The 16,332-nt window shown below is 30.1% G+C and overlaps 1 protein-coding gene across 8 annotated transcripts in view; it reads right to left on the bottom strand.

Annotated features, from left to right (window-relative positions):
- Window positions 1-16,332, bottom strand: part of LOC129606095 (glutamate receptor ionotropic, kainate 2) — an 85,927-nt gene that overhangs the window by 23,447 nt on the left and 46,148 nt on the right. For all 8 annotated transcript variants that reach the window (XM_055516250.1, XM_055516244.1, XM_055516203.1 and 5 more), the window contains 3 exons: window positions 6,291-6,494; window positions 6,032-6,235; window positions 2,581-2,685 (listed from right to left, as the gene is read on the bottom strand). In XM_055516250.1, the coding sequence (XP_055372225.1) occupies window positions 2,581-2,685; window positions 6,032-6,235; window positions 6,291-6,494 (513 nt within the window). The remainder of the gene's footprint in view (window positions 1-2,580; window positions 2,686-6,031; window positions 6,236-6,290; window positions 6,495-16,332) is intronic.

Here is a 16,332-nt window from a genome sequence, read left to right as displayed (position 1 = left end):
AATTTCACGAAAATTGGTTGATTATTTCTCTTTATATACGCAAAAATATAAACTTGTCCGCCATTTTTTTACTTACTTTATATTTATTATTATGATTTATGCATGAATTGTATTTCCTTGCTGATTTGTTATTCTATGAGTGAGTTAATATACCGTAGCTGACTATTGACTAGGGATTGACTATGACTTTAAATTGCCGTATTTTTCAAATTTTTAAGTATATTGGCCATAGTTGGCCACAGTTTGGAAATCTTCTATTGAAATTGTATGGCAGCTACAACAAAGAGTCAAGAAATTTCAACGATTTTTATTACAGATAACAGCGCTGACAAAACATTTGTGTTCACGAAATTTCTATATTATAACTCCAATAATTTCTGAGATAATGCCAAATAACTTTTGAAATATATTGCAGCTGTCACAAGTGCTCATGAGATCTCAACATTTTTTAATAAATATATCTGCCATTTCACCGTATTTTTTTTCAAAATTTCAAAATTTCAGTACTGTAGGTTGTACAGTTTTTAAGATATAAATATAATCAAATAACTTTTCAAGTTGAATGTCAGCTTCTAATAGGACCCAAGCAATTTCAACAACTTTTATAAAACACATTGACGCTACTAATATATTCGATTGTTTGAAATTTCAATACTACAGCTTCTATAGTTTCTGCGATAAATAATAAATTGATAAAATGAGAAAAAGAAATAACCAACCAATTTCCTTAAAATTTTATATTTGAAGTTAAAGTGCAGAAACAATGAACATTTGAATTTTTTGGAACGATCAGGGCTCGGAAACCGAAGTGGGGGACGATTTTAGCTTTTTTACCATATGTACAGAACGGATTGATGGAATTTCTTGAAATTTGATATTTGAGCTGTAGTTGTTACCAAAATTAACTTTACTAAACACAAAGCGAAACTTTACTAAGAGCCAAATTTACATTTTTTTAGGTACGTTAACTGAAAGCTTACTAACGCCCTAATAATTTTAAAGAGTATTTAAAAGACATTTTTGTAATATTCTGCAACATCTTCAGTTAACTAAACAATATATATTGCGGTGGGTTCCCAAGTAACATTATTTATCTCATAAGTCTGTTGTAGAGCTTTATTAAGAATTCTTTAAGAATATTACTCTTATAATTTCAGTCTTGTAGAACACTAAAAGACCCCAGTGAGATCTTTATAAGAACAAGAGAGCGGAATTACCAGAGTTATTAATTCTTGTAATGAGAGTTAAGCTCCCATTAAAAGAGCTTTTAAAGCATATAACTCTCATACCAAAACTAGTATGAGAGTTACGAAAACTCTAACAAGCCATTTATAATAGTGTTACTAGAAAGAGAAAGCAATACATTCTAGAATAAATAAATCGGTCTTACTTCGAAATTAATAAAAAATATATCTATTCCGCTTTTAATAATTAATTTTTTTAACAAAAATGAAGCAAAATATACGAGTACATATGTTTACGTATATGATATGTAATCAATAAACATTTGTATTCAAAAATTTCATATAATTTTGCTGCCATAATTATAAATGAAAAAGTAGCTGGCATTAAAATTTTATTGATAAAAGTTGATATTGTACTTCGAAAAAAAGCAACGTCAACTAGAAATAATTAAAATTTAAAAAATTTTTATACATATTTTTTAACCCTATAATATCTTATTCCTTTTTTTTACATAAATTTTAAAGTTTAAGAATTGTTAAGCAAAAAATAAATATACTAATGTGCATAAATTCCAACTAAAACTTTATTATATTCAAATAAAACTATAATTTTGCATTTCATTAACTTTAATTTAACAATTTCGATACAATAAATATTTTTCGGACTTCTTTCCAAAAAAAAGAATTCTCACTCTCATTAGGGTTAAAATTTAAATAAGGAAAAATTGCAATACTTATAAAGGAATTCTTTTAAGAACAAAATTCTATAAGAGTTGACATCTTATAAAAAATACTTTATGAGAATTAAAATCTTTTATGGCTTGGCGAAAGTAGTTTTGCTATGAGAGCAGCAGAATTTTTAACACTACAAGTGGCTAAGTCTTATTACAAGAACCTTATGAGAGTTGCATAAAAACAAAAAAAGGAAAAAAAATTATGAGAGTACGAGTATTGTAGTGTGGTATGAGAGTTTTAGTCAATTTTTTAGGGTATTACTCTTAAAAATTGTTACTTGGGTTATGTGTTGTTGAGCTTTTTAGGTAATTTAAATGGCACAAAGCGAAACTCTACTAAAAGCCAAATTTTCATCTTTCTAAGTATGTTAACTAAAAGCTTACTAACGTCCTAAAAATTGGAAGTGTTTAAAAAGCATTTTTATAATATTCTGTAAAATTTACACTAAGCAAGACCATATACATCGCTGTCAGTTATGTGCTGACCAGATGTTAGACCAGATATCAGATTTTTTTTAATTAATATTATACATATACATACATATATAGTCTATCTAGCTTAAGTGCTGGAAATAATTTACTATAACTACAAGTTTTCAATTAAAATTATTTTTTTACATTACAAACACAACTATAAAATATTACCAAAAAATTTTTATCACCTTAAATAGAATCCCAATACCTAAATTCATAAATGGTTTTGTAAAATCTATAACACTTTCTCTGGCATAGTTAATTGTCATTGAAGCAACTGCTAAATCTGCTCTCTGAAAAAAAACGTAATATCTGATTATTTTAGTATATTAATTAACACTTTCCGATATCCAAAAAAATATATAAAAAGCGAGAAAAAATGTCAACTCTGTGATACCCGTACGAATTTGTTATCCTATGTGCGAATAAACATGCCATAACTGACTATGTGAAAGACTATGATTTTAAGTGGCCGTATTACCATATTAATTTATGCAAGGTTTCAGTACTGTGTTTTTTTAAAGTACTGTGTGTGTCAAACTACTATTAAAGTTGTGTGGCAGCTACCACAAAGAGCCAAGAAATTTTAACGAATTTTATCAAGCACATTGGCCCTACTAAAATATTCGCTTGTGTGAAATTTCAATACCATAGCTTTTACAGTTTCTGAGATATACCCAAATAACTTTTGAAGTTGTATGGCAGGTATCAGAAGGAGCCAAGCAATTTCAACGACTTTTGTCAAGCACATCGGCCCTACTAATATATTCACTTGTGTGAAATTTCAATACCACAGCTTTTACAGTTTCTGAGATATAGAGTGTTCTGGCACTTATTACAATAAATCATTTGTGAAAATTTGGTAAAGTTAGCTCAATTACTTTTTGAGTTATCGCTGGTACGGACGGACGGACAGACAAAGATAAATCAACTCAGAATTCGACACTGATCAAAAACATACACTTGAGTCTATATCTAAGACCGTTATTTCTTGGCGTTACAAACGGTAAGGCAAATTTAGTATACCCTTCGAACATACGTTCGTATGGGTATAAAAATATTTTGTTTAAAATGAAATGACAAGAATAGGTATTGTTATAAATCCCTCTTGTCAAGTTTATAACCATTTTTCTTCTAGGAGAGTTTCGAAAGAAATTTCATATACGTTTATGTACTACATTCTCCAAATGTTGTTTGTAAAATATACCATGTTAATTTAGACTACTGTATACAACGTATATACAATTTGTTTAAAGTTTTTCTAACGAAATGAACTATTTGTTAGTTTCTGAAGACTGCTAAAAGTTTGTAATAAAGATCTAAATAAACTAAAATTTCAGGTGTATATCACAAAAAGAAGTAAAAGTTTTGTGAACATGCTCACGGACGGGAGAATGGACTACCGAATGGATGGACAGACAGAGTAAGACTAATAAGCATTTTTTTAGATTTTTTTTTAGAAAAGTGTCAAAAACGAAAGGATATTCACAGGTAAAATTTTATGCAACCTTTAAAAATTGATTAATCACAAATATTAAGGCTTTCAAACTCAGATAAAAGTCAAAATGTAAAAAATGAAAATTTGTTTTTCATATAAACCGTATGACATAATTTTCTATTGTTTTAATGTTTTTATTGTCCATTGTTCTTCAAATAACGGCTTTCATACATAAGAACACGGTATTGACAGAGGATACAAAGGCGATTGAAATTATCAAAATTACATTCATGTCAAGGAAATGTCCCGTAGCGCATTCCTTGTTTTGAGGATTTTAGAGTGAAACGAGAAAAAAAATAGAGTTGACCTTGTCAACTCTGTGATACCCGTACGAATTTGTTATCCTATGTGCGAATAACTAATGTGCCATAACTAACTATGGGGCAGACTATGACTTTAAGTTGCCGTATTACCATATTAATTTATGCAAAATTTCAGTACTATGTGTTATTCAAAATATGTTGATGTTGTATAGCAGCTACCAGAAAGAGCCAAGAAATTTTAACGAATTTTATCAAGCACATCGGCCCTACTAATATACTCACTTGTGTGAAATCTCAATATCACAGCTTTTATAGTTTCTGAGATATAGTCAAATAACTTTTGAAGTTGTATGGCAGGTACCAGAAGGAGCCAAGTAATTTCAACGACTTTTATGAGACACATTGGCCCTACTAATATATTCGTTTGTGTGAAATTTCAATACCATAGCTTTAATAGTTTCTGAAATATAGTCAAATAACTTTTGAAGTTGCATGGCAGGTACCAGAAGGAGCCAAGTAATTTCAACGACTTTTATGAGACACATTGGTCCTACTAATATATTCGTTTGTGTGAAATTTCAATACCATAGCTTTAATAGTTTCTGAAATATAGTCAAATAACTTTTGAAGTTGCATGGCAGGTACCAGAAGGAGCCAAGTAATTTCAACGACTTTTACCAGACACATCGGCCCTACTAATGTATTCACATGTGTGAAATCTCAATATCACAGCTTTTATAGTTTCTGAGATATAGCCAAATAACTTTTGAAGTTGTATGGCAGGTACCAGAAGGAGCCAAGTAATTTCAACGACTTTTATGGGGCATATTGGCCCTACTAATATATTTGTTTGTGTGAAATTTCAATACCATAACTTTTATAGTTTCTGAGATATAGCCAAATAAATTTTGAAGTTGTATGGCAGCTACCCGAACCGGTACCCCGATCATGTCCAATTTAAATAGGGTTCTGGCACTTACTACAATAAATCATTTGTGAAAATTTGGTGAACTTAGCTCAATTAGTTTTTGAGTTATCGTTGGGACGGACGGACGGACGGACGGACGGACGGACGGACGGACGGACGGACGGACGGACGGACGGACGGACAGACAAAGCTAAATCAACTCAGAATTTGACGCTGATCAAAAACATACACTTGAGTCTATATCTAAGACCGTTATTTCTTAGCGTTACAAACGGTAAGGCAAATTTAGTATACCCTTCGAACATACGTTCGTACGGGTATAAAAAATACCAGAAATTATAATGAGCTCCTATGGAAAGCCTTCTGGGTAGTTCTTCGTGTTGATAAGCAAAAAATCGTAAAAAAGGGGTGCCACATCACTTTCTAAGTAAACAATTCAGGTTCGGAAGGAATGTAGAAAGCGAAGTTGCGTCTATTCCTCAGCTTCCCTCACATAAATCAAGATATGTTCAAAAGAACTGTCAAATCCAACACCCAGTGTACCAATAATGAGAACTTCAGGTGAATTGAAGGAGCACAAGCCCACTGGGGAAACTGAGACTGCTTTACGTGTTGCTGCTGGAAATGGTTTGTCCACTGCGTCAAAAGAGAGTACCAAGCTTGGGAGGCCAACGAAATATAAGGGAAAACCGGCAGAGGAAAAGATAGCTGAAGTGCAAGCTGTGAAGGCTAATAGAGAAAAACGTTCGATGAAAAGCCCAAGAAATAATGTGGTGCATTCAAAAAAATCTACAATATGCCAGACAATATTCGGATGTTCTTGTCCATAGATTCATTAAAGTAAAGTAAATTATCAAGTAAATTATAAGTCAAGTAAATTATCAAAAAATAGTCATGAAAATAAAAACACAATAACAAAAAAGAAAGAGGTAAATTAAAGTTAACTTTACTCGCTCCATTAATTCATGAACAATGCCATTCCATTTTTTTGAATCAGGATTGTAAACACCATACATATTATCCGGTACCATTTGTATTTGATATTGAAAACCTACTTGTTTCGCTATTTGCCTTAAAAGATCAATACAAAAACCTTCATAACGTGCATTGCCAGTTGCTGTTTTATCATCTCTTATCATTACATATGGTTTTTCCTACAAAAATAATTTTTAATAAATATTTTATGAGTGAAATAAAAAAAATAAACACCTCTCTAGTCATAACTATCAATGTGATATTGGCGGCATTCGTATCATAAAATGCTGTGGGATCTGTTATATTGATACCTTCGGATGGCATCCAATGACCTACTTTTTCAATTTTTTCTCTCTTTAATTTTAATAAATCGATTTTAAAATTATTTCGACGTCCTTCATTAAATTCAACTTTTCCAGTTAATCCATCGATACTGGCCTTAAATTTTATTTATATTTATAATAAGTAAAAACTATATAGCTATTGTATTTGATTTTTAATTATAAGATTTGCGAAATTTTAAGAACTAGAAGATTTGAAAAACTTTCGTACGAATTTCTTAGTAGAATGCTTCATTAGTAATAGTGTAGGCACTTGGTCCTGGGGAAAAAGCTCTTCTCTATAGTAAATAAATTCATATTGTAAATAATGTTTTTATGTAAATGAGTAATGAATGCTACGATTATGAATTAATAAGCATGAATGCATGATCAATACCGAATATATGAATAATGAGTATTAATTAACGAATAAAAGTAAAGGAACTCATCCCTGTAATGAAATCTGTGGCAAAAAGGAATAATCGCTAAAATCGATTATTGCTAATTTACATAGGAACAGAAATAAAAATTTTCGTAATTTTTTGTCTTCTTTTTTTTAATTTCTACGAGTTATTAATAAGATTAACGTTCAAAAGTGGTTGGTTAGATTACAGAACTAACCTCTACTTATGATTGTAAATTTTATTTTTTATTTCTATCTATTTTTTAGAATTTAAACAACTTTAGCCTTTATTCCAAAATTTTTTTATGTTTATTTAAGAGCTAATACTACTTTGTCGCTTTTTCCAAATTGTTTCGAACAAGTTCAAGATAAAAACTAAAGTTTATTTAAGTTTTTGTTCCAAAGTTTTATTTTAACTAAGCTAGACTAAAGCGATTAGGAAATAATGTTGAGTTTATTAGAAAGTTCTCACTTCTTTTAAAATAGTATTTTTATTAATAAAGCGCAATTATGACCAAATTAAAATATATAAAATATGATTACAAATAGAATATACATTATTAGAAGTTATATTTTACAATATTAACAAGTTATAGTTCTTTTATAATTATAAGTCTTCAGCGTCATCATCAACCAAATCCGGGTGAATATTGGCTAAATTGGCTGGCCTTAAATTCTTGTAAAATTCATGAAAACAAGGGTCAATTAAAGGTAACAAATTCATAAGATCCTTGTACTTTTCATTACTAATACTTAACGGCTGATTATTAGCTATTATTATTTGTTTCAAAAAAAAAAATTGTTAAAAAATACCATTTGTACAAAACATTTAAATTTGAATGGTATCAAAAGACTAACATGGCAGAATTATTGTATTTTTATTGTTGGTACTACAAATGATCAGGAAAATTTTTTAGCATTCGGTATAGCCGTATATCCAAGAAATGAAATCGAAGATTTTGAATTCTTATTTGAATCAATAATTGTAGGTGTGAAAAAATGCTTTATTTTAAATTATTATCCACAACTTTTATACAGGGACTCAAATCTTAATGCTGAAGTTGCATTCTCTCAAATACTTGGGTAGGATAAATATACAAAAATATGTTGGCATCACGTTAAATCTAAAATTGCAAAGAAATTAGAATATCTTCTCCCAAATTACCATAACAAAAAGGAAAATATTTTGGCGGATTTAGATATTTTGCAAAAAAGTGAAAATTTAAATGCTTTCAAGGATGCTTTTAATTTATTCGAAAATAAGTGGGCAATTTATGTAGAATTTATTATTTACTTACACCAAGAATGGATAAGCGAAAATTACAATTGGTTTGAAGGAATCTATTTAGCTATAATAAGCAGTAATATGGCCTTAGATTGTATAGCAAAAGGAATTGAGAATGATGAAGAATTTCGGTCACAAATTCCATTTTCACAATTCAAAGTAAAACTTTACCAATGGTTAAAGAATTAAGACAATTTAAAATGTAATGACTTAGTATTAAACTACAATATTCACAAAAAAAGTAATTCAGAAATCAAAAATATTTTAAACCACGATTTTAAGGAAAAACATTTTTCTGAAAATATACAGAAAATGAATTCAAAAACAAACAGTAAAATGAGGAGGTGTAATTTTCAAAGAACTACTACTCAAACAGAACAAAAAGAAAATGAAAGGAAGCTAAATCGGGTATGAATAGAAGATTGTACGTTTAGTTCGTACGCCGAAGCGCAAAAGTCTATTGATTCTGAGCAAACTTGAAGCTTTTCTTTTTAAAACAAAAGTAAAGCTGACGTTAAAAGATATTATCTATGCAACAAGGTACTAAGAAGAGGTAAGGGTTGTAATACTTCAATTTATTTACTTTTGAAGTCAAATTGTACTGATGTTGTCTTGAGACGATCCAACTTACCACATACATGTCATAAACTAGTATTTAAACCTCGGAAATTGGCAAAATCACTTAGCGAATGAGAATTATTTTGTTCATTTTCCATTTTATACGCTTTTCGTAAATGACGCATAGAATCTGGTTTTATAAAACAGAAATTAGTGGAACTTTCTGAACGAACAGGAGGATCGTACAAATTTTTAATAAAAAATAGATCACCATATGAATTTTGAGTTGGCAAATCGTTATTATCTAAAGAAATTTAACACAAAACGAGAAAAAAAATAGAGTTGACCTTGTCAACTCTGTGATACCCGTACGAATTTGTTATCCTATGTGCGAATAACTAATGTGCCATAACTAACTATGGGGCAGACTATGACTTTAAGTTGCCGTATTACCATATTAATTTATGCAAAATTTCAGTACTATGTGTTATTCAAAATATGTTGATGTTGTATAGCAGCTACCAGAAAGAGCCAAGAAATTTTAACGAATTTTATCAAGCACATCGGCCCTACTAATATACTCACTTGTGTGAAATCTCAATATCACAGCTTTTATAGTTTCTGAGATATAGTCAAATAACTTTTGAAGTTGTATGGCAGGTACCAGAAGGAGCCAAGTAATTTCAACGACTTTTATAAGACACATTGGCCCTACTAATATATTCGTTTGTGTGAAATTTCAATACCATAGCTTTAATAGTTTCTGAAATATAGTCAAATAACTTTTGAAGTTGCATGGCAGGTACCAGAAGGAGCCAAGTAATTTCAACGACTTTTATGAGACACATTGGTCCTACTAATATATTCGTTTGTGTGAAATTTCAATACCATAGCTTTAATAGTTTCTGAAATATAGTCAAATAACTTTTGAAGTTGCATGGCAGGTACCAGAAGGAGCCAAGTAATTTCAACGACTTTTACCAGACACATCGGCCCTACTAATGTATTCACATGTGTGAAATCTCAATATCACAGCTTTTATAGTTTCTGAGATATAGCCAAATAACTTTTGAAGTTGTATGGCAGGTACCAGAAGGAGCCAAGTAATTTCAACGACTTTTATGGGGCATATTGGCCCTACTAATATATTTGTTTGTGTGAAATTTCAATACCATAACTTTTATAGTTTCTGAGATATAGCCAAATAAATTTTGAAGTTGTATGGCAGCTACCCGAACCGGTACCCCGATCATGTCCAATTTAAATAGGGTTCTGGCACTTACTACAATAAATCATTTGTGAAAATTTGGTGAACTTAGCTCAATTAGTTTTTGAGTTATCGTTGGGACGGACGGACGGACGGACGGACGGACGGACGGACGGACGGACAGACAAAGCTAAATCAACTCAGAATTTGACGCTGATCAAAAACATACACTTGAGTCTATATCTAAGACCGTTATTTCTTAGCGTTACAAACGGTAAGGCAAATTTAGTATACCCTTCGAACATACGTTCGTACGGGTATAAACACAAAAATATTATTCTATTGTTTCCACATTATGATGGAAAATCAAAAAATTACATTTTTTGGGCCAATGATCAAAATTATCGGATGTATTTAAATTATTCTTCTTTAAATTTTCTAAAATTGGTTCCAAAAATTCGAATATCGTATTTTCTATTGACTTTTCTAAAGATTTTATATTGTATTAATTTTTATTTTAACTTTTCACAAGAATTCAAAATAAAATTTGACTTACGAACTTCTGATGATTTTTTATTTGCCTCAGCTTTAATTATTTCTAACATACGGCTGCCACGAAAATATTTATTCATTTTTAATGAAAATTTATGTAATTTTATACATACTTATAAAAACTTTAACTTTTAAATAATATCAAAAATACAAAACGCTAAACTCAACATATACTTCACTATATCACTGGTAAAAATGGCTAATGTCCACTTTAGTTTAACAAAATTTGAATTTACAATTTATAATAATAGCTAAACCTACTTTGGTTTTTATTTTTCAAAAATTATACACAGGAATATCAACCAAAGTTTATATTAGCGAATAGTTTTTAAATTTTCCAATTTAGAATAAAAGCTAAAGTAATTTTTGTCTTTTGTTCTTTAAGTATCTAAACAGCAATTTTGAATAAATTTTAATTTTGGAATAAACGCTTAAAAATAGTTTAGCTATTTTGACTAATTACGTTGTAAATATTTTAATGATAAAATATATATTAGCGGTTATTCCATATGTTATTATTTTCTTTTTAAACTTTAGCGATTAGGAAAATTTTTAATAACTTGGCTAAATTAAGTGATAGAAACTCCAAAATTTTTTGGAACATAGAACATTATACCATAGTTATCTCATTTTTCGGTAAAGTCGACTTTAGCGATTATTCCTTTTTGCCACAGAAATATAGGTGACGAGGTAGAGTAATTAATTATGGGGTCAGAAGGAGGATGATGAACGAATGAACTCTAACGTAAAGAGACGAGGAGCGTTGAACCTAGTGGTTTAAGGTCAGTCTTGGGTGATGGGTGACGGGCGAATGAACTTTGAAGTAAAGAGACGAGGAGCGTTGAACTTATTTGAACACGTAATTCGTCGCCGAGTTTTTGATTTAATAAATAATTAATTATATGATCGTAAAAGTGTTTTAGTATAAGATAAAAGTTATTAGATAACGGGTGTTGTTGTTTTGAAAATGACAAATTGTAAAAAATTTTAATTATAATGCGAGATAAGGAATATTTATGTAAATGGGATGTGAATAAACTTCTAAGCAAGACATGTTGAATCAGGTGCATTTTTCAAAATATAGGTGAACAAGTTCTTTGTCATAAAAGCTTTTTGTAATATATGTATAGTAAATATTGATATATAATGAATGAGGTATGATGACGTTTAGATAATCGAGGCTGAGAAGCATTTTAGTATTGGTTAAATTAATTATTTGAAGAGCAGGTGCTGTCATAATTTTAATTGATGCTATACCGTAAATATGTATGTATGCAAATGAGATGTGAAATAAATAAAACGTGTTGTTTAACAAAATTTGTTTTTTTTGTGTATTATAATAAAGAGAATTGTGTTATAATGTTAAATTGTTCACAATAAATATTTTTTTAAAGTTATCGTGTAAAAACTATTAATGTAAGTGTTAGGTAGATATATTATGTATGTATGCTTACGCAATATAATATTATCTATATTCATAATTTACATATCGTTTAATAGGAACATGAAAGAATATTTTTTTTATACCCGTACGAACGAAGGGTATACTAAATTGGCCTTACCGTTTGTAACGCTAAGAAATAATGCTCTGATATATAGACTCAAGTGTAAGTTTTTGATCAGCGTCGAATTCTAAGTTGGTTTAGCTTTGTCTGTCCGTTTTTCCGAACGTCCATCCATCCGTCTCAGCGATAACTCAAAAATTAATTGAGCCAAGTTCACCAAATTTTTCCAAATGATTTACCGTAGTAAGTTCCAGAACCTTAATTAAAATGGATATGATCCGGGCACTGGTTCTGGTAACTGTATTACAACTTCAAAATTTATTTGGGTATATCTCAGAAACTATAAAAGTTGTGGTATTAAAATTTCACACAAACGAATATATTGGTAGGACCAATGTGTCTGATAAAAGCTGGTGAAATTGCTTGGCTCCTTCTGATACCTGCCATACAACTTCAAAAGTTATTTGGGTATATCTCAGAAACTGTAAAAGCCATGGTATTGAAGTTTCACACAAGCGAATATATTAGTAGGGCCGATGTGTCTGATAAAATTCGTTAAAATTGCTTGGCCCTTTCTGGTAGGTGCCATACAACTTCAATAATAGTTTGGCACACACAATATTTTGAAAAACACATTATTGAAATTTTGCATAAATTAATATGGTAATACGGCAACTTAATATGGTAATATGGCAACATAGCCTATCCCATAGTCAGTTATGGCAAATTTATTCGCACATATGATAACAAATTCGTACGGATATCATAGAGTTGACAAAGCCAACTCTATTTTCTCTAGTTTTAAATAAAATTATGTGATGCTATTGCAAATAATATTACGTAACATGTTTCATTTTTTTTTGTAACTTGTGGTGTAAATTACATAACCATATATACTGTGGTGGTCATATTGTGGTGGTCAGTACATAACCGACCGCAACGTATATTGTCTAGATTAGTAAAAGATTATGAAAAGATAATGAAAATGCATTTTAAACACATCTTTACAACTTTGAGGGCACTAATAAGCTTTTAGTTAACATACCTAGGAAATTGTGAATTTGGCTCTTAGAGTTTCATTTTGTGCCGCCTGAATTATACGAAAAGTTCCTGAGTAACTTCTGATGACAACCAAAACTCAAATATTAAATTTCAAGAAATTCCATCAATTAATTTCGTAAATATGGTAAAAATGTGAAATCGGCCACCTGATCAGTTTCCGATCATTGATCTTTCTAAAAAATTTACAAATTCATTATAACCTCGATTTGAATAATAAATTTGAATGAAATCGATTGGTTATTTTTCTTTATATGCGCAAAAATGTATATTTGGCCCATAGTAAACGTTCAGTTTCTGACACCTGACTTCTTCCAAAAGTTGAAAGGTTTCGCGTAAGGTCGAATGAAGCTTATATATGAAATTTTAAGAAAATCGGTTGAATATTTCTTTTAAAAAGGTCAAAACTGTATAACCGGCCCGTTTAAAAGTCCAGTTCCCGAAGCCTTATATATCCCAAAAGTAGTTCAATTCGTGTCATACTCGACATAAACTTACATATGAAATTTCATCAAAATCGATTCAGCCAAACTTGACACGCAGAACTTGAACTTGTACACGCGTGCACTCACAGATCAAGACAGCTTGCTAAAAATAGTTTATTTACACTTCCCTACTGGCGAAGTGCGTTCGCCAGTAACGAAAGCTTGACATCCAACATTTAGTGCCATCACATAACTTACCTTGTTGTATATACAATAAGGTAATTTGAATATAGAATAAGGTAAGATAATTTGAAATCGTGCAAGAAAGAAATTAAATTTCAGAAAATTTGGTGTTTTGTGATATGTAAAATAAGGAAGGCTTCAGACACTGAAGACACAATCAATTGTACTAAAGAGGCAATAAATGAAATTATGAAGTTTTGTGTTAAAAATGTTAACCTAGATGATTCAATTGAAATAACGTTTATTGTCAAAAGTTTTCAACAAAACAATACAGGCTGAATTAATTTCAAAAAAGCTAGTCCAGAATCGTCGCTAATGATAAGTTCCAAAATATATCGAAGATATTTGAAAACTTATCAGTAAAATGTTTCAAAGTAACTCAGAAGAATTTAACATAGATTTCTTCCAATTAACCAACATGTCAGTACGTTTGCCTTTCTAAGTAGCCGCGCAAGAGATTATTTTAAGTTTTATGAGAAAAGTTTGAAGCGAAAAAGGATTGTAATAATCAAAAATGTAGACAATTTTTGTCTACCACGAGCTGTCGTGGTCAGGAAAGTCAAAAATATGCAAGTTACAGAAAAATTTTGAAAGATGTTGTTACAAAAAAAACAAAAGTAAATACTGCTGATAGTGCGGGCCTTTCCGAGTTTGAGGAAATTCAAAACTATTATGGAGATGAGTATAACATCATCTTATAAGTATACCTTAATAGTAAATGGAAATTTTTTATACAACTGCAGAACAGATGGATGACGCAATCAAAGGAAGAAGTTAAAGGCAGAAAAATTAATTTTTCTCCTCGAACTGGACTCGAACCAGTGACCTATCAACTGAGCTACAGAGGCATGAAAAAATTGCCGACAAATTCTTCTTCACGTTGCTTTATACTGTAATCTATATGATTACCAAGTATTGTTTACATGAGATGCTACATACAATCTTCTATTTGAAAACACACAATTATAAGGACATTATAATAGGTATTATGCCTAATAATATTACTAATTACTAATATAACGTGTTATTATTGTAAAAATTAATAATAAAAAATAAAAAAGCAAACAACTACACGCTGTATCAGTAATTAGTAATATGACATCGTAGTTTACGAAAATAATAAAAACATAACTTTTGAAGGAAAAAACGATGGAAAAAGAATAAATTTACTATATCACGAAAATCACTTCAACGTAATCGTTAGCATCGGTATTTTGCGTTAGTTGTTGTTGTGGGAATTGTAACATAGAATATAATAGAAGAAACTGCCATGTATGTGCTGATACTTTCATTGCCGCTTTTCTACTTCCTATAATAATGAAGCATTTAGTATTCAAACGTTCAAAAGATCTTTTCGAAGTAAATATTTTTAAAGCCATTATAAGACAGTCACATGCCAGGAAATTCACAAATGTTTAATCTGCTTCAAAATATAGAATTTGGATCATATAAGTGTGACACAGTTTTTGTAAGAATTGCAAGAAGATGATGGAAATACTCATTTTTACTACGTCGTATATAAGGATAGGATGTATTTACGTAGGACGTCGTATATAAGGATAGGATGTATTTTAAGACCTTGAGACAATGCAGGAAAAAGTATTTGAAAAAGGTCAAACGGAAAACATAAAATTAAATGAAGTAAACTTATGTGTCCTTTCTTCCAGATGCTATTTATGTAATATAGCAGATAAATTTTATAATTTTGCAATTAATGTAATTTAGAACAACCGTTTTTAAAACAAATGTAATTCTAAATTTAATAGATTACATTTTTAAAATGCCTAAAATGTTCAAAAAGTTATTGAAATAGCTCACAATGGCCAAACCTTATAATGAGAGGAACAAAAATTATACAAATGCAAAGAATGTAAGGTTTTTGGATTTAATAAACTATCTTCCAATGGCTTTCCTAACTTCTCAAGGTTTTTGATTAATCAGTTAATCTTAAAATATTACAGTATTATACTAGAGATGCTTTTTACGGTGGGCGAACTAGAAATACATACATGTACTGCAAAGCCAAGCAAAATGAACAAATTATTTTAAATTTGTTCAGAGTATCCATATGTATGCAAATATGGAAAATTTCCAGTAAGTCATGTACTAGATGTTATTACCTATGCATTATTACCCGGTTCTGGTGGTTAAAAATGTATGCTCGCAAGCTGATATCAAAAGCATTGACGCCATAATTAAGTGCGATATTTTAGCACCATCTAATTTGCTTCATCCTGTTCTACCAATAAAACAAAATAATAAACTAATACTTTCATTTTCTCGTACCTGTAGTCTTTGAAGTTATCAGGATGAATGTCTTCATTCTGTTAAAGAAAAAATGTTATTAGGAGGTCGGTTAATTGATGAGTTAGTAAAAGTCATGCAAGTTGGCTACAAAATAATTGAGATAAAAGGAATTTTAAAGTTAAAGGTTCAGCAATTCAACAAAACTATGAATGAACCGGGACTTTTTTAGACATGACGGACAATTTTCTGAAAATTAAACAAGAACCTTTTGGGTGGCCAAAAGACTATCAAGCCGAAAGGTCAACACAAAGATTTATACAACAGTTTTGGGAAGAAGAAAATATTCAGCTGGAACCTAAAAATATCTGCAAAAATTCTGGAAAATGATTATACAGCAAACTTATCTTGAATTTTTGTTGGGAAAATCTATTCCGTCATGACAGATTCCAGTAAACATATAATGTATGTAATG

The sequence above is a fragment of the Condylostylus longicornis genome, unplaced genomic scaffold (assembly GCF_029603195.1).
Source record: "Condylostylus longicornis isolate FDR11 unplaced genomic scaffold, ASM2960319v2 ptg000003l, whole genome shotgun sequence".
NCBI lineage: Eukaryota > Metazoa > Arthropoda > Insecta > Diptera > Dolichopodidae > Condylostylus > Condylostylus longicornis.
Note: the sequence above shows the minus strand (reverse complement) of the source record. Positions and strands in the feature narration are given on the sequence as shown.